A 23,036-nucleotide genomic window follows, 5' to 3' on the forward strand; every position below is an offset into this window, starting at 1 on the left:
CTTCCGACAAGGTGGGATGTGGGAATGATTCCTCTATGAGAATGTGATACATAGGTAAGCACAGGGACATTTCAGACGTTCTCTAATAAAATATGGGGACATTTTAGGAAGACATCAAAACCCGAGAGTGGAGTCGAGTAACGGAGGCAAACAAACCTCCTCTCCCCCATCTCTCCCTCACTCCTTCCCTCAGCATTCACCACACTCCTACAACTTGTTTTGTTGGGACCATTGGCTAAACTTGGAAAAGATTCCAACCATTCCACCCCCTAAAAAAAGATTAAAATAGTTGACCTTAGAGCGCAACTGAGAGCCACCATCAAGTAGACTACTCTAGTACTTATGTACGAGTAACAATTTTGATTTTTCTTTTACTTGTATTAATTAATTAATTAAATTACTTCTGTAGTTTGGGCAGCCTTAATATTTGACTGAAAAATAGATGAAAAATTATTAATTTAGCCTAGAATTTGGTCCAGGTTCATTCTTCACCTTATAAATTGCTATTTTTGCTCCGCTAAACTCCAAAACCGAAAATATCAAAAATAAAATTGGCTTTTTCGCTTATATCAGATTATCAGTATCTTTGTCTGCCAGATTATCACGCGCGTAAAAAGTGCGTGTCCTCAATTCCTTCACTGCCAACGTAACCTCTCACGTCACTTTCTTTCTCATTCCCCTTAACAATGCGCGCAGCCTTTCTTCCATTGGCAATTTTCTATGTAAAATGACTAAAACCGTCAAATGGTTGTATCTTATGCATGTACAATTAATGTTATTTTTTTGACTTTACGAATATAAAAGGAAAAAAAAAAATTCAACTTTTATAGTTAAACAAGAAATAAGTTGTATAGTGAGCATGTCATGTACATGTATTGATGTACATGAGTACATCCCCATAGTTTTTTTCCACTATATTTTTTGTAATGATAATACAAGTCAATATTCGTATAGGTGTAGTTTAAGAATTAGGAGAATATAAGAAAGAATTTGAAAATTCACAAAAATAAAAACTATATTTTTAAAATACAAAAATAAAATAAAAATAAATAAAGATCACACCAATTTACACTTATTAATCGCTCAATTAAAACTTTAAAAAAAAATATTTATTTTTCTAATCAATTATGATGTACAAATATGAGCCCTAAACATTGAATTTTTGTTTCAATTGATTGTTTGTGTAATGGTAATTAAATGAAAAAAGCGGATGATATGGACACACAAAAGCGGAAACATCTACACTTGGTAGGAAGGATTGCATGTTCGATTCCTCGTAATAACAATAAATAGCGGACTAAAATCTAACCACCTGAAATTGATCCCCAAATCTGAATTAGCTCAATTTAAACTAAAAAAGAAAAAACTTTGAATTTTTCTATTCACTTTTCGCATTGAGCGCGTGAGATTCAAACAACCTTAATAGGCGGTTTCATATTTGTCTTGTGTCAAGCACGTGATGGCACAATAAAATATATTTTGTGATTCCTACAAAAAAAAAAAAAAAATTGAGCATTTTTAATTAAGGAATTCTCAACTTTACTGCACTTCATCACCACCATCCAACGATAACACTTCCTATCTCTCCATTTTTCTCTCTCCTAAAATTATATATCTGCTCTGACTTCTCAACCCTAATTACTCTGCTTCATTAATTTCTGATTTTCGGTGTTTTTCTTGAGGTATGACGACGTCGTTTGGAGCTGCGAATACCGCCATTTTCATTGACCCAAAGCTTCAAATTCAGAGCTTTAATGGCTTGAAGCCTTCTGGGTTGATTCCTGTGCAAAAAGGCGTTCATGGGGTTTCCGTATCTTCTTCTAATTCTTCAACTATTAGCGCTGTTTCGACGGTAATTAATAAAAATTGGGTTTTTATCGCATTTTCTGCCCTTTTTATTGTTGAAATTTCATTTTGATTGGTTATTATTACTGCATTTTTTGAATTTTTAATATGGATTTTTGAATTGGGATTTTGGTTATTAGAAATGGGTAATTGGAAAATTGTAATGATTTTTGTTTGGCTTATGTTATTTGCAGATCTTGTCAATTTCTTTTATAATTAAGAATTTGTTAAGTAATAGTATTTTTAATTTTTTTTTATTCTTTTCGATATTTTTGAGGTGTTGTTTTGTAATTTGCATGTAATTTATTTATTTTGGGGTGAGAAATTGTGAATTTGTTGTGGTTTTTGGTATATTATTACCGTATTACGTGAATATATGAATGTTACATGATTCGATTAGCCTCAGCTATTTGATGTTTGTGTTGGCTTCCATGAATTTACAGTGATTAGTTTTTAAGAGTATAGAGTGTGTATTGTATCATGTATTGGTGATGGTGTATTGCTGAATGAGTTGGTGTTGCATGATATGCAGCCAGTGAAGCCTGAGACTGCTGCTGCGCCGAAACGTAGTAAGGTTGAGATATTCAAGGAGCAAAGTAACTTCATTAGGTATCCTCTAAATGAGGAGATGATGAATGATGCCCCTGGCATAAATGAGGCTGCTACACAGTTGATCAAATTTCATGGGAGTTATTTACAGTACAATAGGGAGGAAAGGGGCACAAGATCTTATTCGTTCATGCTTCGTACGAAAAACCCTTCTGGTAAAGTGTCCAACAGATTGTATTTGGTGATGGATGATCTTGCTGATCAATTCGGCATTGGAACTCTTCGATTGACTACTAGACAAACATTCCAATTACATGGAGTCTTGAAAAAGGACATGAAGACAGTGATGGGCACCATTATTAGAAACATGGGATCAACTCTAGGTGCTTGTGGGGATCTTAACAGAAATGTCCTTGCTCCGCCTGCTCCACTTGCCAGGAAGGATTACTTAGTTGCTCAGGAAACAGCTGAGAATATTGCTGCTCTTCTAACTCCTCAATCTGGTTTCTATTATGATGTATGGGTTGACGGAGAGCAATTTATGACAGCTGAACCTCCTGAAGTGGTGAAAGCCCGTAATGATAATTCTCATGGTACAAATTTCCCTGATTCTCCAGAGCCCATTTATGGAACCCAGTTCTTGCCCAGGAAATTCAAAATTGCTGTCACAGTTCCTACTGATAATTCAGTGGACATATTCACAAATGATATTGGTGTCGTCGTTGTATCTGATGACAATGGAGAGCCACAGGGTTTTAACATATATGTAAGATATTGACTGTACTCATCAATCTGTATATTTTTTGTCTGTCAGCAATGCTTTCTTTTCCTGATCAGCTTGAACTTTTGTGTCAGGTTGGAGGTGGCATGGGAAGAACACACAGGTTGGAGAGCACCTTTCCTCGTTTGGCTGAACCGATAGGCTATGTGCCAAAGGAAGATATATTATATGCTATTAAAGCTATAGTTGTAACTCAGAGAGAAAATGGTAGAAGAGATGACCGAAAATATAGCAGGATGAAATATTTAATTGACTCATGGGGTATTGAAAAGTTCAGAAGTGTTGTTGAACAATACTATGGAAAGACATTTGAACCAATCCGCGAGTTGCCAGAGTGGGAGTTCAAAAGTTTTCTGGGTTGGCATGAACAGGTGCATTTTTCTCTGATTTATATGACTATTTTCTTAAGCTGCCAATCTTGTTCTTTCTCATTGAAATTTGGAAATCATAGTTCCCTTCCAGATATGTTAGTCCTATTATGAAAAAGTGAAAAACTATTAGTTACTGCTTAGTGCTGATTGAAGAACTTGTGATTCTAGGAGTGGTATAAGATTTTTTTTTTTATATATTCTTTAACTGAACACCTGGATAATTTAGTGAAACAAAATGAGTATGTCTGTCAAAATAGACAGAGATTCCTATGCTTAGTGTCATGATCTAATTCAATGGATGATGGAAAGATTTTGTTTGACCTATTCTCGCCTGTAGAAATCAGAAATCATGAGAAAACAGATGGCTTTATGAAAACACTGCCGAAAATTTCATTATTGCAATATTGATGAAAATTCTTTTTTTTTTTTTTTTCTTTTTTGATGATTATGTGTTGTTCATGTTTACAGGGTGATGGAGGTTTGTTTTGTGGTCTTCATGTTGACAGCGGCCGTGTAAAAGGTGTGATGAAGAAAACATTGAGAGAAGTAATTGAGAAATATAATTTGGATGTTCGTATTACGGCTAATCAGAACCTTATCTTGTGTGACATTCGTCCTGCATGGAAACGTCAAATCACCACAATGCTTGCTCAGGGTGGTCTACTGGTAAGATCATATTTGAGTATCAGATTTACTGTCACTGTACCTGCTTCCTTTGTTATGCACCTTTCTGCAGAAGGGTAAGGGTGTTTGGTTTTTGTTTTAAAAAAAAAAAATTGTGGGTGTGGGTGGGGGGGCGCAGGGCTTGGAGACCACCTTCTTATATTCACATAATCACATATATACACGAAATTGCTTATTTAAATTTGGTTGACCTCAGGAACCAAGGTATGTGGATCCTCTCAATGTAACCGCAATGGCCTGCCCTGCTTTACCTATGTGTCCACTGGCAATTACTGAAGCTGAGCGAGGAATTCCTGACTTACTAAAACGGGTTAGAGCCGTGTTTGAGAAGGTATGCTATTATTAAGCAATGTCTTTTTTTTTTTGGGGGGGGGGGGGTGGGGTGGGGTGGGGGAGGTTTCAGGTTGGTTTAACCCGTAATATTGCTTTCAGGTTGGTTTAACCCGTAATATTGCTTTCAGGTTGGTCTTAAGTACACTGAATCTATTGTAGTAAGGGTTACTGGCTGCCCTAATGGATGTGCAAGACCCTACATGGCTGAGGTTGGACTTGTAGGTGATGGTCCCAACAGCTATCAGGTACTTTTCATTTCAGAAACTCTCTACAAATGGCTTGAAATTTTGAACATGCTAAATTAGTTATACATTGGAGTAGTGTATCGATCTTAGTATCTCACACTATTACAAAACACAAACTAATTTCAATCTTGTGTCAAAAACAGATATGGCTTGGCGGGACACCGAACCAAACAGCATTGGCTAGGTGCTTCTTGAATAAGGTCAAAATCCAAGAATTAGAGAAGGTGCTAGAACCTCTATTTTATCACTGGAAACGCTCTCGGAAAGCCAAAGAGTCGTTTGGAGAATTCTCAAACCGCATGGTGAGTTCTGAACTTCTGATAGAATATGAAATTGGTAGGCTGAAGTACTTCATCATCGCACCCCGCACCCCCTCCCCCCCCCAAAAAAAAAAAAAAAAAAGTTTTAAGGATATCTAATCTTGTTGATTAGAAGGTGGGCGTTAAGCAAATTTGTGACACTTTTGTAGGGTTTTGAGAAACTTCAAGAGCTGGTAGACAAGTGGGATGGTATACCAAAATCATCTGGTAAATTCAATTTGAAGCTTTTTGCTGACAAGGAAACATATGAAGCTGTAGATGAACTTGCTCAACTGCAAAATAAGACAGCCCATCAGTTGGCCATGGAAATCATCCGCAAGTATGTTGCTGCTCAGCAAAATGGCAAAATTGTTGAATGAGCTCACCAAATCTAAAATTCTCGATTTCCAGATGTATGTACTATCTTCATAACAGTCCAGGGAAACGCCTGCCATTTTTGCTGCCATTTCTTCTCAGATGTTACTGCACAGTAACAGCCACAGTTGCCTGGACATGAGTTTCTTCTAGTATCTTCCTTTCTTTGAACCTTCCTTTCCCCAACCCCTCTTGGTTTGATACAACCCTTTTTTTTTTTAATCATTTCATTAGACTACCTGTCTTTTGTGTATTGTTATCGTTGGAGGAGTTTTGGTTTGTAACAGCAATCGGGATCTTAGTTTAATGTTGTCTTTGCCCATTAGTGCTGCCTGTTCTGGTGGTTATGTGATATTGTACCGCATGACACAAGGTTGCTGATGAGAACTTGTAATTTTGACAATTATGAGAATGCAATGGTGATCTTGAATTTGACGACAGCAAGTTGCTTTATAAATTTGTGCAGGAAGTTATGAGCTGCTGCGACTTTTTTTCCTGTGTTTGTCTTCGGTGGTAGTAACACTGACCAAATTGGTACATATTATACTCGTACATAAATGTACTTACTTTACCTTACCAGCGTACCTGCTAGGATAATCAATCATAAACAAGTAATGGTTCTCGGTTGTGGGTTAACTTGTTCCAATGATCTAAATTATCCAAATCTGTACTGTAATGATGTGATTTGTTCATCTCATAATAAATTCAACAATATCAGCTTTTTAAGCACTAAATCAACTATAATGATGGATGCAATGCAACAAATTCCCTTTTCAAAGCTTTCACCTTCAGTACTTAGCAGGTTTTTACAATAATCAGTAAAAACCAGGAAGCCTGAGAAAATTCATCGCTATACACCTCATGGTTTTTTTAGTTTTTAAAGTAAACTGCACTCTTTGATATTGCTTGAGGTACCTATTGTATTTTTTAGCGATCAGTATTTTTAGAGTATATGTATTACTTGCAAGAATCATCACTTTCACACATTAAATTGATAATTGAAGTATGTCATCTCAATAAGAAAAAATGTTATAAGCTCGACGATCCTTAAGTTCTCTTTCATTTATATGCAAACTACTGCTAAATTATGTCAATTCCCTTTCATTAGGGGGGGGACACACAAAAAAGAAAGAATTGAGCTAATTCCCCCTTTCTTTTTTGAAAAGCCAAATGGCCTCTAATCTTCATTTTCTCATCTCAACTACAATAATTAAGGTCTAGCAAAAAACAGGCTTAGTCTTCATAGCTGCTAAACCTGTGTAATTAATGTAGAACTAAAATGGCGAAGTATGTAACCATTGATTTCTCATCGATCTTTCTTTCAAACAAACAGTAGATTAGGAAAAAGATGAACTGTTTGCAAAAATAAAAGATAACTAGAGCATTAAGGTAGCATAAGTTTTACAGAAGATTACAATTATAATATTAACATAGTTTAGCTTTTGCTACAGATGAAATAACAGAACTCCTCACTTGTAACAGATCTTCGCTGTTGGCATAGTGACACAGATGGGTGCATACTTCTTCTTAGCTTCTGGCGTTCCTCGTTTTGGTTCCTCTTCTGCCATGGCAATTTTTGCAATGGAGCATGCCACGGCAGCTGCAGCAGCAAACACCAAGTCCCTTCTCTTTGAATTGGTGTCTTCCTTGGTGGTGTTGCAGTTTTCCGACCCCCTCATGGCCTTGGCCATCACGACACCACGGCGGGCATGGGTGGAAGACTGTTTCGACACGGTGTTAGTGCTGAGGAATGAAGCTGTCATAGTGATGGAAGCCATGGCTCACTCTATCTTTCCTCTGCTGTTTGTTTCACCTGCACAAAAGTTGGTTAGTCTCGCATGCCAAGTTTAGAAAGGGAAGAACTTTTATCTTATACTGCTAATACAACAAAAGGTGATGATTGTATAACACAATATCCATTTTCTTATCCCAACAAAAAGATGTGGCCAAATGGGTGATTACCACGTGTTCACATTTTATCTTTTTCTAGGAATTGGTGGCTCCCAGGCTCTTGGCCAGAATAAGCTAGAAACTTTCTTTGGCCTCCAGTGAATGTGGCTTATTCTCAGTTGCTATGAAATCAATTGTACTTGGCTATTTTTCCAGGATAAGAGCGCGTTCTCCACACTTTTGGTGACTTATGAGTAAACAGATTGGAGGGAAAGATTAACGACAGCTTTACCCTCAGCCCAAATTTTAAAATTACCTTTCATTTATTTCCAGTCCCAAGCCTGCATCAAAAAAGGAGTGTTGCAGTAGCCAGTAGGTAGTCTACAGCCAGCATAAAACTTTGTCCAGTCTTCCTGCATTGACTGAGAAATTAGCCGAACCCGTCCTCATGGATTCTACTCTGATATTGTTGTTGATATGATCATTCTGCACGCAAACTAAATTAAATAAAATCATTAGCTGCCTTATCGAACACCATAAAAGGGTGTTCTACTAACCATAGATTGAGGTGAAATGGGCCTAGACTGGCCTATGCAGAACTCTTTTTCCCTATCCAACACACTACACCACTAGCTCCATTTATTTTCCAGGTCTTTTGAAACAGAGGGATAGGAAAGATCGCACTTTGCCCAGAAAAATCCTGTCTCACTATATTACATACAGGTTGAATACCATGGAGAAGCCAGAACAAAGGAATATCATTTGAATAAAAATCGTCTATTATGATGTTTCAAACACTAATGCAAACATACTATCAATGACAAAACAGTACATTGAACTCATGTAAAAGATATGAGTGAGGACATCTGTCATAAGCGATTAGTACAACCTAATGCGTGAATTTTTAAATCAAACTTTTACAATACTAAGAACGTCATGGATCTCAAAAGACACCAAATGAACTATCAGGTTGGACACAAGACTCTTGCATTCAGCCTTTTTTTTTTAGCCAAGCATCAGATGTACTATCTATCTCCAGTAACTGAAAAATAAATGCTTCCAACAAATATAGTCGCTACTATACAGGAGAAAACAACTTAACCTTTGATTCATCTAACTCCTATCAGCAGCTACACAAGCCAACAAGAACAAACACCAATGTTCACTGACTAAACATTACGTGGAAGTTTCAAGCTAATTTATAAGTTCCAATTCAGCCTATGGCTTCCTGGGACCAGTCACATAAACGACTTAAATCAAATGCACATTCCTATCGAGTTTCATACAAAGCCATTCAACAGCATAAATGATGCCAACTGCAAATGCCACCAAATGATAATATGAATCACCATTTCAGCTTTTTGATGGAGTTGGAGAAATTACAGGAATAAATAAAACATACATATTGTCTTACTCTGGTAATAGCAAGGTAGTTGATTGCAATAAACCCCATTTAAAAATATACAAACAACTTTTGACAGATTTTTCTTATTATTCGATAATCCATAACGAGCTGCATTAACACCCCCCCCCCCCCTGCCGCTTCACTGACATAACACCATCTCCAAAGAAGGCAGGGTAGAAAGATTATTACACATAGTAACTTGAAACCTTTACAGGAACAAGCAATCTCATGAAAATATATAAGCAGCCTTTAGCTTAATTTAAACATGGTAATGAAACAAGCCACTGTTGTACGCTTGTGATCACTACAAGAACAAAGATAGCAACTACACCTTAATGGCCAAGAGAATATACAATGCCAATCATCAACTCCAAAACAACACCAGTGCTATGATGCTTTCTCCTGTTTCTACTATAGATGCATAACATGTGAATCAAAGATTGAAAAAACCATAGAACTTCACATAAGGCATCAACAGCCGAAAAGCTTAAAAGATCATTATGCAACAAACTACAGCAAAGTCAATGTGTTACTGATAATTTCAAGCTGTAAACATAAATCTAGGTTACAATGAGAATAAATTCAAAGTAAGCTCTAACAGAATATTCAAATTTCATTCAATCTGATTTTGTGTATAAACACCTTATTCAACAATTAATAAAAAGATCACATATATTAGTCTACAGACTACAATAAAGCAAGTATGACAATACAACCAGAATTAATATCACAGAGTATATATTGATGAGTGAATTATTATTAGATGTGGCTTAATAAAACGGATAAACATAATCCTGGATCCTAAGGTTTTTCTAGTTGCTAAAGATCGGAGAGCTCTGACTGTATCTTCTTACAGACCCCCCATATGGCGAAGCTAATTAAGGGAAAACCATATTGGAAGCAAGGATCTCATAACACCAATTACTTTGCGGACAAAGTCCTCAACTTTTCAATAACTGGATCAAGTTGTTCAGGGTTGCTAGATGAGATCAGAAAGTCTGCAATGGATAAATTGGCTTCACTTTGAACAGAATGGTTGTGGGAATAACCAGAAGAAACCCCATGACATTCGGCATTCTTGACTTCGACAGGCTGAAGGCTAAAACTTTCCTGATTGTTCATGAGAACATCAACATTTGGTTTGACAGAAGAATGACCAAAAGAGTTATCTGTAAGCCCCAAGAAAAATGGTTCCACAAGCGGAATTGACGGCTTGCTCATGACTTCAGATATGCAGGAATCATCAAGTATAGCAGTGCGGTATGGCTCTAGTTCTATTTTGTCAGAAACGTTAGGATAGACCGCAAAATCTTCCAACAACCGTGGGCTAGATAAGTCAGGGAGTATAAATTCTTTCCCAGGAAGGCCAAGATCTTCAAAAAAACTGTCATCAAGTGGCTGTGAATCATCAGCCATGGGGAGAACAAAGGAATTGCAGGAGGAAAAAAAAAGGGCTTTTAGAGTTGATTAGCTGGGACAAATGCTCTTGGGTTATAAGACGAGGACTGGACCTCCTTCAAATTTACACAAGAATTATTAAAATTACCAAAAAAAAACTGTCAAATGATTCTAGGCGCGGGATAAGAATGGTGACACAGCAGCGAATAATTAAGTACAATGTTTTTACAGATACGCTCTCCTGTAATGAAAACCTTTCCTACAATGAAGAGATTTGCCAAATCCCAAAGCATTCGATCAAACTGCTACGTTGTTTCCAATCAATTCAGTTTTGGCTTTCAATATTCACTTATGCCCTTAACTTGTAGCCAAAATCACCAATTGGATACTGGTATAAGGAAGTATAAAACTAATGAAAGGCAATGGATATGCCATCATCATCTAATGCCAAAGAAACACATTCTGGATATTTGAAATCTATAAATATATTTTCCTAATTACCGTTCCTAGGTTAAAAATATGAATTACATGAAAAACCACACCAATATATTGTAAATAATCACATAACATATCATGACCATTCTGATTTACAGAAACATGCACAGTACTGTATTATGTAGCAACTATTTTCTATTTTATTTAAATTATTTTCAACATAAATGCATACGTGTAAGTGTCGGTAAAGTTTCCTTACCTTCAAAGATGCGCACCCTCGGTTTACCAGTTTTGCCCATAAAAAACTCTCCTAGTAATCTTACTAGAAAACTCCTCCACCAAAGGGCAAAAGACAAGGGTCATTTACAAGTGCAAAGTGCAAATTGTTCAGGAGATATGACCAACTTCCTCTTTTCTTTTTTGATATATCAACAGCAATATATCTTATTTTGGTAGTTTTTGACTCCTGAAGTTACTTTCTTGACCTTACTACCTATACTCTCCCCACATGGATCAAAGGAATCACTCCCATCCCTTTTCCTTAATAGCACATATGTTGCAACAAATAAAGAACAAAGGAAGTATATTATATCACAATGCAACAATAGACAACTGAAAGAAAATCATTATCTGTGAATCTCGTGAAGAATCAAGACGAAATGAAAAAACATACAGTGGAGCAGTTCTATATTGTAAATATCAAAGGAAAATCAGGCTTAGATGCTAAATAATTGCATTGCATAAAGTCAATAAATGTTGCCAGCCTCCTCTAATTGCTACAACAACAGGGAAAAAAAAGTATCAATACTAGACATGTGACAACAGAATGAACAGATACCAATAAGTGCATTTAGGAAGCAGGTTTCCATCCTAGCAGTCTATTGCTGATATTGCCATGCATAAAGTGCAGAATGAAACAGTGTACAAACAAAATCAAACTAATTTGTCTTTCGCAAGCTATGCTGTTTAGTAAGAGGGAAAAGGAAAGATATAAAGCCATTTCCATGATCCAGAATCCTGATAATTGAATGTTCAGTATAATTTACTGGAAATGGCATTGGCAACTATATTTCAGTGTACTCATAGAAAGCATCCTCAAACTTTTCATGCCCGTAAGTTCACATTTAAACACAACGTAAGTACCACTATTTCATCATTGATCTCCTTACAATAGAGGAAGAAGATTAAACCAATGAAACTTAAAAAAAAAACATCCACACCCCACCATACCCCTGCGACCTCCCCACAGATCAAAGCAATATCATTCTACAAAGAAAACATGTCTGTGCAAATGACTTAGAACAGAAAAACAATTCAAAAACTGCAAACTGGGAGCTTCATTAATAGGAGGAAGACATGTACATTCATTGCACAAAAGAAGTAACAAAACACCCAACAGCATGAGAGAGTTACAGTTTTCTATTTTGAAAATAACATATGGTACATACCTCATAAATGACAATGGGTTTGAGATCGACCAAGGTGGCATGGGGGACATGCGTTCCTGCACTGATCTGGCAAAAGATGTGTATAAGCAATATGTCCAACTCCAATTATGCTGTCACTGGTATAACAAATTAACAAATACTGGCCCTGTAATTTAAATGAAAATTTACAATTAGCATGCTTCACACTAGATATACCAAATGGTTGGGTGCCTGGGTGGAAGGAATATCATACTTTTAAAAAATAAATTTTAAATAAGAAAAGAAAAGAATAGTTTTGATCACTCGAGAAATGAACTCTCCAGTGATAAGACACATGCACATTATTAATACCATAGCAAAAGTTGTAGCTTACAATAAACCTTGAAAATATAACTATCTTTTTTTATCTTAAGGGTGTTGGGGGGAACTGCCCATTAACTCGATACTTAGCAACAGATTAAAAAAAAAAACACGCACACACACACAACAACTTTGATAGGTTTTTCTTCCACTTAAAAGAGAATTACAGTTCATAACAAATTGGATTAACCTTCTAAGACAATCATCATCAGCAAGACAAGCTATAAACATTACTCCAATACCTCCAAAAAGGGACAGGATTTAAGGGGGCTTTGATGAGCCTTATTTACTTGCTATAACAGCAATATTAAATGCTTTCGATTCACATCCTAAGACTCAATAACAGATTCACGGATGCACTTTCACCATGTAAAATTCATTAAATACATATATGTGGGCCGAAAAACCAGAAAAGTACCAAAAGAAGGCGAACCTGAAATTAGTTGAAGCATAATGGTAAGTGAGAATATACTTTGACATAGAAATTTGAGTTTACATTCTTTAACAGAAAAACAAAGAGCATGCGTAAATGAAAATTATTTTTAACCAACAACTTCTCATTAAGGTCATTTATATACCCCGTTAAGAACTTTCATATGCTACAATAGTCATGGCAAGCCATTAACTCTTACAATCTATACTTCGCTAGACAACCCATCTTCAATCATGGAAAAGGTGAATAAGGCTGCTAGGATTTGAATAATGACATGCAGTCAATGAAACGAAGAACAAAAATTGTGAAGCACAACTGCACAATCAACATTGATCATACATCACTTCTATTGCACAACTAAGCAGGAAGAAGGTGAATCTCAATAAAAAGAAACTGCATCATAAAGATACTGATAAGCATTCAGTAGCTTTAAGACCATAAAATTAAGAAATCTCATGAAAATATATAAACAGCTCTTCACTCTATCTAAAAGAGATGTAAAGCAAGCCACAGTTGTGACCACCTAAAACACGGAAGATAGAAACAAAACCTAAATGGAAAAGAGGATACACTCTATTCTACTCCAAAACACCACAAGCATTACAAGTATTTTTCCTGCATTGCTTATGACATCGAAAGCAAAGAATGAAAATTTCAAAAACCACGTTCACTTTAATAAACAAAGTAACCTAGATGGATAAAAAGCTTCAATTATCACTATGCAATAAAAAGAGAAATCAATGCATCAATGGTGAGTCCAAAACATAAACAATTTAAAACAAACAATGGTGTCGGGGATGGAACAAGATGATAAATCTTTTGGGTGCACTTGACAAGAGATTCATGCAATTTGACCAAAGGTACAGCTGAAATTTCCAATATCACCAAGAACGTATTTTTCTATTGTTAAGAAGAACAATCATACATGTCATATTGTCATTAAAGGAACAAGAAAATAAATTTTAAGTAAAATCTAATAAAAGATTTGGACAATTGGAATAAAAGCTACCATTTAAATTATAAAAAAAAAAATTAATAAATAAAACTTCTCCCTTATTCAATAGAAAAACCAGTCTATAGTCGAAAGACTCTACACTAGAGCAAGATTGACAATAATACTAATTTAAATTTACTGATCATGAGCATTCCTTAAACTAGGATGCACTTCTATGTGGATATACTAGGATGTACTACAATGTGGATCTCTATTATATATGGCTTAATAAAACAGAAAACCCTAGACTCGATTCCTAAGGTTTCTCTAGTGGAGAGAACGGAGCATTACATCATAACGAACAAGAAGACCTCTCCATTACATCGATTACTTTGCGCTGACAGTCGTCAATTGTTCAATACCTGTCCACCTGGCACTGGAAGTCGATCATTCACTAAGGATGGCTGAGGGTTGGTAGATGAGAATTGTGAATCTGGTGTGGATGCATTGGCATCACTTTGAGCAGTCTGGTTTTTGGAAGAATCGGCAGAAAATTGAAGACATTCTTCATTCCCAATTCTGACAGGCGGAAAGCCATGACTTTCCTGATCGTTCAAAGGAGCATCAGCATTTGGTTCGACAGGAGAACTACCAAAAGGGTTATCTATCTGCCCCAAAAAAAATGCTTCCACTGATTCCACAAGTGGAATTGATGGCTTGATCATGACTTCAAATACACAGGAATCATCAAGTATAGTAGTAGGGTATGTCTCCTGTTTCATCTGATTAGAAACATCAGGATAGACAACAAATTCTTTCGACAATGATGGAGAGGATGTGTTGGGGAGGTTGAATTCTTTCCCCTGCAGCCTGAGACCAAAAAATGCTCTGTCAATATGTCTACGTTTGCTACGAGCACGTCTCTGAGGTTTAGGGGCCATGAAGAGAGCCAAGGGTTTTTGTGCAGAAGAAAACAAAAGGCTTTTTGGAGTTAATTAGATTTTGAAAAGGAATTCTCTAGGATTAATAGATGAGGTTATGCTACAGGACTGGACCCTCCTTTATATATATATATATAAATATATATATATATATAATATATATATATATATTAAACGTTTTCAAAATGACTCTAGGCGCTGGATAATATTGATGACACAGCACCAAATAACCAAATACAGTGTCTTAACAGATGCTGCTATCCTGAACGGAGACCTTTCCATATGTGTTTAGGTGCAAATGCAACCTACATTAAAGATATTAAGTAAAATAAAATCCCAAATCATACGGTCAACTTGCCAGATCTTTTCTAATTACCTCAGCCTTGATTGTAATAATTCAATCATGGTATCACAATTGGAATACAGAATCACTAGTTTGATAGTGGTATAAGGAGGTGTAAGCATAATAGATAACAATAATTTGGTTATGTATCCCAATTTCCAAAGAAACAAATTTTGGATATTTGAAATCCACAAGGATATATCCCATAAATACAATCCCTTGATTAGATATATGCAATATGAGTAATATTTGTACACATAGTCATGAGAAAACCATGTTGATCCATTGTACAAAAATCACATAAGATAATACTCATGACCACTAAGATTTGTGGTACCATGCACTATACTGTATTATACTACAATTATAATTTTAATTCTAGAAGTTTCAGTAAACCATATGCAGTCTCAGGAGTCAGAAAACATTCATCCCCTTCACAGATCCTCACCCTTAGTTACCTTTTATAAAGATATATTACTCTATATGTTCCCCTAGACCCTAGTAATATTCCAAGAATATTCTTTCACCAGTGGCAAAATAGAGGGAAATTCTTATAAGTGCAAAGTGGAAACTGCTCTGGCTGTAGGATATACATGAAAGAAATTAACTATCCATGAACCTCATGAAGTTGCCAAAGGCATTCTTAAATATGTAATATGTTTTACCAGGCCCTTTTTCCACATAAGAAAACGAAAAATACAAACAAGGACCAGCTAAATATAGTTTTATATTGTCATTATCAAAGGGAAAACGAACTTATAAGCTGAAAAATAACACTACGTAAATTCAAGAAAGTGTTGGTAACCTCCTCTAATTGATACAAGAGCAGGAAGAAAAAAAAACATATGGGCACTACTCATGTAAGAAGTTGACAACTGATGCCTAGCAGTGCAAGCAAGAAAAAGCTGGAAACAGAACTCCATCCTTACAATCTATTCCTGACATTTACAATTTACATACACAACAGAATGCACCAAAGAAAAAAAACACACACACACTAACATCCCTCCCATGATCAGCTCTTCAGTATGTGTCAAAAAAAAAAAAGGTAACAGACAAGTTTACAAACATAAAGCTTGCGAAGGAAAGATTAAGTTTAGTATAACTAATCTTCAGGGAGATGAAAAGGTAACTAGGTAAGTGGCATTGGCAACTTAGATTCTGGTGTGACCAATGAAAATATTTTACAACTTTACAACCAAAATGAACTAACAATCAAATAACATGTAAGTATCACTATTCCATCAATAAAAAGAAAAACAAGGGTAGTTTGAGAACAATCATGACCACCCTGCCTACCTCCCACCACTTCCTCACAGGCCAGTATTTTCCCATTCTACAAAAAAGTTTCTGCAAAAAACTCAGAACAGAAATCCAATTCAACAACTGTAACCTGAAAGCTTAGTCAAAAGCATAAAGCTAAAAGCATAGATACACATTGCACACCAAAAATACCATATCACCATACGTGAGCGCACACAAACACACACGAGTTCAAATCACTAAACATAGACCAGTATGAATCCCATGGAAAAATAATCACAAATTGGCATTCCAATTATATGACTCAGTTATAGTTACTAATATCAACACATTATAAAACAATTAACATCATGCCAAAGCAATATATGAGTCAATCTAATAACTTGGGTTATAATTATAATACATTCTTCATTATACTGAAGCTTTAATAAAATAAACAACGCATTCACACTATATATCTATATATTCATCATAATTTACCTGTAATTAGAAACAGTTGATTCACATGTTAATCAGGTAGCTTAATTTCTTATCCTCGTAGAGTTCACCTGAAAAAGAAACTAAGTGCGCATTAATAATGAGGAGGTTTAAAAAGGACGAAATAAGAAATTGAGGATTAAGCTGGAATCAAAAACCAAAACTTAAAACAGATTTTTGTTTTGTTTTTGGCTTTTTTTTCCATAACTGGATTAATATAAAAAAACAATGAAGCTCAAAGTACACAGAAAGTAATAAAGAAACATCTACGCGGCTTACTACCACTATATAGCAATGATTATTGCCATAAAAAAAAATAATAAATAAATAAATAAAAATAACTAAATTGTGACTTTTGGAAAATATCATTTCGAATGCTAATTACTCCTACTGTCACTTGAATGAACTCGAATTACAATACCAAAGAATAAGATAGCAACGGTGGCAGCAGCGGCAACAACCAAAGATGGTAATTTTGAGTGTTGGCAAAAAGGAATTTACATAAAGGAAGGTAAATTAGAATGGAAAACAACTAACATCATCTCATTTCAAAAATATGGGTCAACCTGCTAATAATTATCATAAATATAATTCATGCTTCATAATACTGTATCTTTAACAAAAATTAAACAACGAAATCATAGTATATAACTATATGTTCATCTTGATTTACTTGTATATTATTAAAACTAGTTTAAAATATGGATCAATCTAATAATAATATATAATTATCATAATTATTATACATAATTCATAATATTATAACTTTAACAAAAATTAAACAAAGAAATCATAGTATGTAACTATATATTCATCTTATTTACCTGTATATCATTAAAACTAGTTTAAAATATGGATCAATCTAATAATAATTAATAGTTATAATACATGCTTCATAATATTGTAACTTTTAACAAAAATTAAACAACGAAATCATAGTATATAGCTATATATTCATCTTAATTTACCTGTTTGTAAACAGTTGATTCACATGCTTAACTTCTGATTCTTCGTAGTAGAATTCACCTGAAATAGAAATAAAGTGCACATTAATAATAATTAGATGAACAACAATACAGAAAATGGAGATTGAGATGTATCAAATACCTAAATTTTTGCAATGCATTGATAAATTTCGCTCCATAAATCGAAAAAATAATGGAAGAAATTGATTTTCTGGAATTTGATTGTGAGATTTTAGTATGTGGTTGATTGGTTGTAGACTTGTAGCAGAAAGCCAGAAATTAATGGAAATTTTGGACGATTTTAACATTCGGCACTAGACGGTGTCGTTTCAGAATTTGATCTGTAGCATGGGCCTGGGCCTTAGCCCAAGGAATTAGCTACACTTCATTTTGGGCTTTATAGTCTAGTTGGAGCGTTACATCAAACTCTTGAATTTACTTCATAGTTCATAATTTCATACTTCGTACCCCATAGAGTCATAAACTCATAGTGTTCATTGTTAGGCGTATTTTGGGGTGGAGATTCCTTTTTTTTTTTTTGGATGGGGGCTGGAGATTCCTTGTTCTTGTGTCTAGTCTCCTATTAGCTTAAATCGCGTGCAATGTACGGTTGTTAAATATTTTTGAAAATAATATTATAAAAATTATATAAATGGAATGACTCATATATTAAAAGGTGTATATTATTAGTAAAAACCTGTAAGAGAAAATATTTAAATTACATGTAACATTTACAATGGATAGTTTAATATTTTTGGAAAGGAATTATATTTTATATAAAATAAATATCATAATTTAGATACAATTTTTGATCTATTTTTTTTTATTTTAAGAAGGTACTTTTGGAGGGAAAATTTTTAATGCAATATTGACAAGTGTCTTTTTTTTAATTCGCTTTTAGTATTATGTAATTGATTGATTGATTTGGAATATGTTTTTAAGATACTATTATATGTTGGTAAGTTTTTCATTAAATTTTGTAGTATGTTGCACAAACGAACTAATGAGTACTTCGTATAGTTATATGTCACTTGGTAGTTGGTACTCCTTAATAGTCATGGTAGTAGTAGTAGTAAGACTAGTAACACTTGCTCTTTTTTTTTTCTTTTTTTCCTTTTTTTTTCGAAGGTAAAGAAAATAACATTAGGAAGCCCTCCTTACGAGGGGAATTTCTAGCATATCAGAAGAAAAAATAGGGAATAGGCTAGAGCTAGTTATTACAAACATCAATATCCATATTATTAGACACTAAATGACCTACATTAGTGATCCAGCCTGCGGCTCATTTGCCTCTCGATAAATGTGTTGAATACTCCAAGTCTCCAATTATGAACCGAGTGAGGAGAGACAAAATATCTTTTATAATATGCTCGATCTACCAAGAGATTACCCAAATGTCTTTCACTAAGTTGATGACGAATAGATTATCATATGTTAAATATGGAGTCATTTGTATACTTCTACGGAGTATTTATGTAAGTCAACTTGTATCTTTTTTGTTTTCTTAGACACTTAAACTATAAATTAAATCAAAATTCTAATTTGAACCTTAATAATATAATGTTGTTGACTGTGCTTTTTATTTGAAAAGAAATATACGTAGTATATATATAAGTAGTTGCTAGTCAAATGTTTGTATGACATGCTCTCGGTAAAAATATATACACAATATAACTAAGGTTGATAATTTTCTCATAAATCTAATAACTATCATGAAAATAATTATATTTACCGAATAAAAAGTTTTCAAAAAATACACTTTATAGCACCACTTAAATAACAAAGATAACCTCGATATGACGATATGATATAGTCCAATATCTAATACCTAAATAAAAAGAATACAACGTCTCCATTTAATTAATCCATTTTTTAAACATTCAATTTGACATTTAAAAAACCTCCACGTGTGTTGCATTAAGCCAAGTACATACAATCACATACGGCCAAATCAATTCTTTAGATTAGGTGGAATCATAACGTTCATAATCTACATACCTAAGGTCAAGCAATAGCTCCCATCATAAAAGTCACTACCATATTTTAGCCTTCCATTTTTTTTAAAAAAAAAAAATCAATTTGATGAGTACTTTAATTATTGTTTAATTTTATTTTGTACATTGATGACTTCATACTTTATTTGCTAAGTTTTCCCCTCAAAAACAACTTTTATTTATTTATTTTATTATTTTTTTTTTCGCAAAATCAAATTATTAATTAAGTGAAATAAAGTAAAAATAGATTAAAATTTACCTAAATTTTAGGAGCAGTAAAAAAAGGGTCATGGGAAATTGTAGTACATGAAATTCACCTACCTAGCTAGCAAGTAAGTGGGACCCAAAAAACGGTAAATTCTTTAAAATGATGATGATTGGGGTGTAAAGAAATTAACCTAACATTGTCCTTTTAACTGGTTGTTGTGCTTGAACTTGAGTCGTCTGCTTTCATTTGGTAAGTAGTGTAGCTAGCAAAGTAGCTAGGACATTTTTGTTGCTAGCAACTTAACATTATGCCATTATGTTGTGCCTATTATTGGTATTGCATTTACCACAATAGATCTTGATTAGTTGTACTATGGAATAATTTATTATGTTTGTATGCTAAGTGGCCCATGATTGATTGCGACCATAGCTAGCTAGTTATTTTGAAAACTCTTGCATTCCACGGAGTATAGCGTTAATGATACTTCAATCCGTATTTGTACTATATGAGTAGCTAAGATTAAATACGGAGTATATAGTTAAATACACTATACGATATATCTCAAACCATTGTACCTTTTACTCTTTAGGCATTGTTCTTTTCACTACAAAGATATATGGTATTTGGGTTTGAATTTTCTAAAGGTTGAATTGGTCTGAGTTCTTTCTCATCTGGTCTGGTTTTATTGAACATTAACGTTATCGACTTATCAATTGTATGCTAGTACATAAGGAAAGACATAAATTATCATTTAAGATCTTATTAAATTCGTCTTATTAGCTATTTTTCGAATAAGATGAAAAGAACAAACTCTTACTCGTACATATATTTAGAGTTGGGTTGCTATTATGTGGATACATAGTCGCCTAGTCGGATATATGGCTCATGCATGGATGAGTTAGCTAAGGCATATGAAACTTGCCAATAAGGTGGCTAATATATGTTTATTTAGCTAACAATTACACTACTTTTATAAGAGATATTAAATTATACTCTTACAAAATTGATCCATTATAGTTTAATAGTATTGAAAAGTTCTACTGAATTAATAATTTAAGTTGATTTTGGAAGAAGTACATCTATCAATTTGAATTTTAAAGGAAGGAAGAAAGGTATTATCGATCACGATTGATCCATGCATGCATGTGCGGTGCGGACATGCAGTAGAAGTCCATTGCTTCGTTTGTTACCAAATCATCAAGCATAGCATGATAGCATGGACCACGGCACATTAATGAAATATTCAGTGTATGGTACGATTTATCCCCGGCCTAGTCATAACTCATAAATTAAACTACTTATCTATCTTAGCATGGATCATAATTCTTTTTGAAATTTTCATTTATGATGTTCTCTTAAATTATTACTCGTATATAGTATCATATGTATATGCATGTAATGCAAATATTAACGTCAACTAACTCATAGAGCCATAGTATATTTTATTAAAAAAATTAGTTATATGTATACATATTCGAGTTATAACATTGAAATTGTTTATAACAGCTTATTATATTACCACTAAGCTATATGAAAATTTTACAAAATTAATTCTGCATCAGTCTAGATAATATGACTACCCTTGAGTAAGAATGCAAATGTATCATATATAGTTCAGTTTTTATACGGATACATACGGTGATACCATACAGAATATATTAATTCGATTAATACGAATGATTACGCGTACAATAGGGCCAAGAAATTCAAACATGTATTACTCTACAAACCATGCAGAGTTAGTTAGCTAGCAAGCTAGCTATTTTTCATCATGCGGTACTTTACCCTACAATTAATGAAATTTATGTCTAGTAACTCTTGTTGTATGCAGTGAATACATAATATATTCATATATAGCATTAAAATGTTGCACCCCAAGTGTTATGTGATCGATTTTGTTGCAGCCTCAAAAAATGGAAATATCATCACAAATTGGACGTGATTGACCAATATTTAAAGAGATTCCTCACCCCATTCATACTTAATTGAAGAGAGAGAAAGTAAGAGGATTGGGGAATGATTAGTTGTATTTGCCAGATTATAAAAATGCATGTGGTCTGAAAATAATTAATTTAAATACTACTGTATTAATATAATTGTGTATTACTATATGTCAAATTAAATGTGTGACATAATAATAATAATAATAGTTAGAATGTGCTTCTACGGCACGTACATTTTGATTATGAAGTCTCAATTAATATATTAATTAGCTCTAATTTGTAATCAATGTTGTAGAATAAATCACTGAAAGATAGAGGACAGAATTTGGAGCACCACCTTGTCAACCATGAGCTTAGATATACGTATCTACAAGGATTAAATCTTTCAATGCACCGGCAAAATACTAAATTATCATACAAAGTATAATTTAACATGTTAACTGTATATATAAGATATATGAGTATAATCGCATAAAAAAGTTCAGTGCGACAATCAATCTTATGTAAAAGTATGGAAGTACATATATATAAAGATTAATTATCTTGATAAAATATGTGATACTACTTGACTACTTGTATGACTTTGCTTTAACTTACCATGACATTTGAGTCCATCACAAGTCATAGATGGAAATCATAAATCATAAAGTAAACCTGTGACTAGTATTTATTTCTTAATCTTGGGTTCATAGGAAAATTTTTAGTAAAAACCAACATAAATTTAGAATTTTTCTGAAAAGTAATAAACCAAATAATATAAAATGAAAGATAATACGAGTATGCTTCAAAGCCTCATACTTAATTACAATATTATTTATCAAACTTCAAAGACATTATCACTAATATATGTAATTACTTTAAATTATCTCAACACAAAATTTTATGATTGAAAATCTTCGAGTAGAATCAATTTGTTTGCATATGTCCCTCAAAGCCCCTTATCCATAAGCATTGCAATACATACTTTGTATCGTTGTAGCAAGGCTAGCTATAATAATAATTTTAAATGTAAAAGGTTTTAATGAGAACTTGCATACAATAAAATCACACATCGTTAAATGCTACTTGTATTAAATATTTACTTTCATTCTACATTTCTACTAGAATTGTAAGGTTAATACCTTCCTAATATCAAATC

General features: G+C 33.8%; 1 protein-coding gene, 1 long non-coding RNA gene and 1 pseudogene across 2 annotated transcripts; 1 reads left to right on the forward strand and 2 right to left on the reverse strand.

Moving 5' to 3' along the window:
* Window positions 1-1,542: 1,542 nt before the first annotated feature.
* LOC145574187 (sulfite reductase [ferredoxin], chloroplastic-like) lies at window positions 1,543-5,922 on the forward strand. Its single transcript, XM_081631927.1, has 8 exons — window positions 1,543-1,852; window positions 2,378-3,160; window positions 3,250-3,546; window positions 4,015-4,212; window positions 4,427-4,561; window positions 4,692-4,808; window positions 4,952-5,110; window positions 5,278-5,922. The coding sequence occupies exons 1-8, from the start codon at window positions 1,685-1,687 to the stop codon at window positions 5,485-5,487; spliced, it is 2,067 nt and encodes a 688-aa protein (XP_081488053.1). The 5' UTR covers window positions 1,543-1,684; the 3' UTR covers window positions 5,488-5,922.
* Window positions 5,923-6,838: 916 nt separating this feature from the next.
* LOC145574189 (photosystem II 5 kDa protein, chloroplastic pseudogene) lies at window positions 6,839-7,352 on the reverse strand (annotated as a pseudogene).
* A 3,088-nt stretch (window positions 7,353-10,440) lies between these two features.
* On the reverse strand, window positions 10,441-18,018 carry LOC145574190 (uncharacterized). The gene is made up of 4 exons (XR_014098019.1): window positions 17,896-18,018; window positions 17,757-17,814; window positions 16,792-16,859; window positions 10,441-12,203 (listed from the first exon to the last, which is right to left on the reverse strand). It is a non-coding gene; the product is annotated as an uncharacterized LOC145574190 (long non-coding RNA).
* Between the last annotated feature and the right edge of the window lie 5,018 nt (window positions 18,019-23,036).

The sequence above is a fragment of the Chenopodium album genome, chromosome 13 (assembly GCF_948465745.1).
Source record: "Chenopodium album chromosome 13, dcCheAlbu1.1, whole genome shotgun sequence".
Classification (NCBI taxonomy): domain Eukaryota; kingdom Viridiplantae; phylum Streptophyta; class Magnoliopsida; order Caryophyllales; family Amaranthaceae; genus Chenopodium; species Chenopodium album.

Bases quoted from the DNA above. Each gene is read 5' to 3' on its own strand.
- LOC145574187 (XM_081631927.1), top strand. From the start codon at position 1,685: ATGACGACGTCGTTTGGAGCTGCGAATACCGCCATTTTCATTGACCCA. The intron at 3,547-4,014 runs GTGCATTTTTCT...TCATGTTTACAG, and splicing joins TTCTGGGTTGGCATGAACAG to GGTGATGGAGGTTTGTTTTG. The intron at 4,562-4,691 runs GTATGCTATTAT...TATTGCTTTCAG, and splicing joins TTAGAGCCGTGTTTGAGAAG to GTTGGTCTTAAGTACACTGA.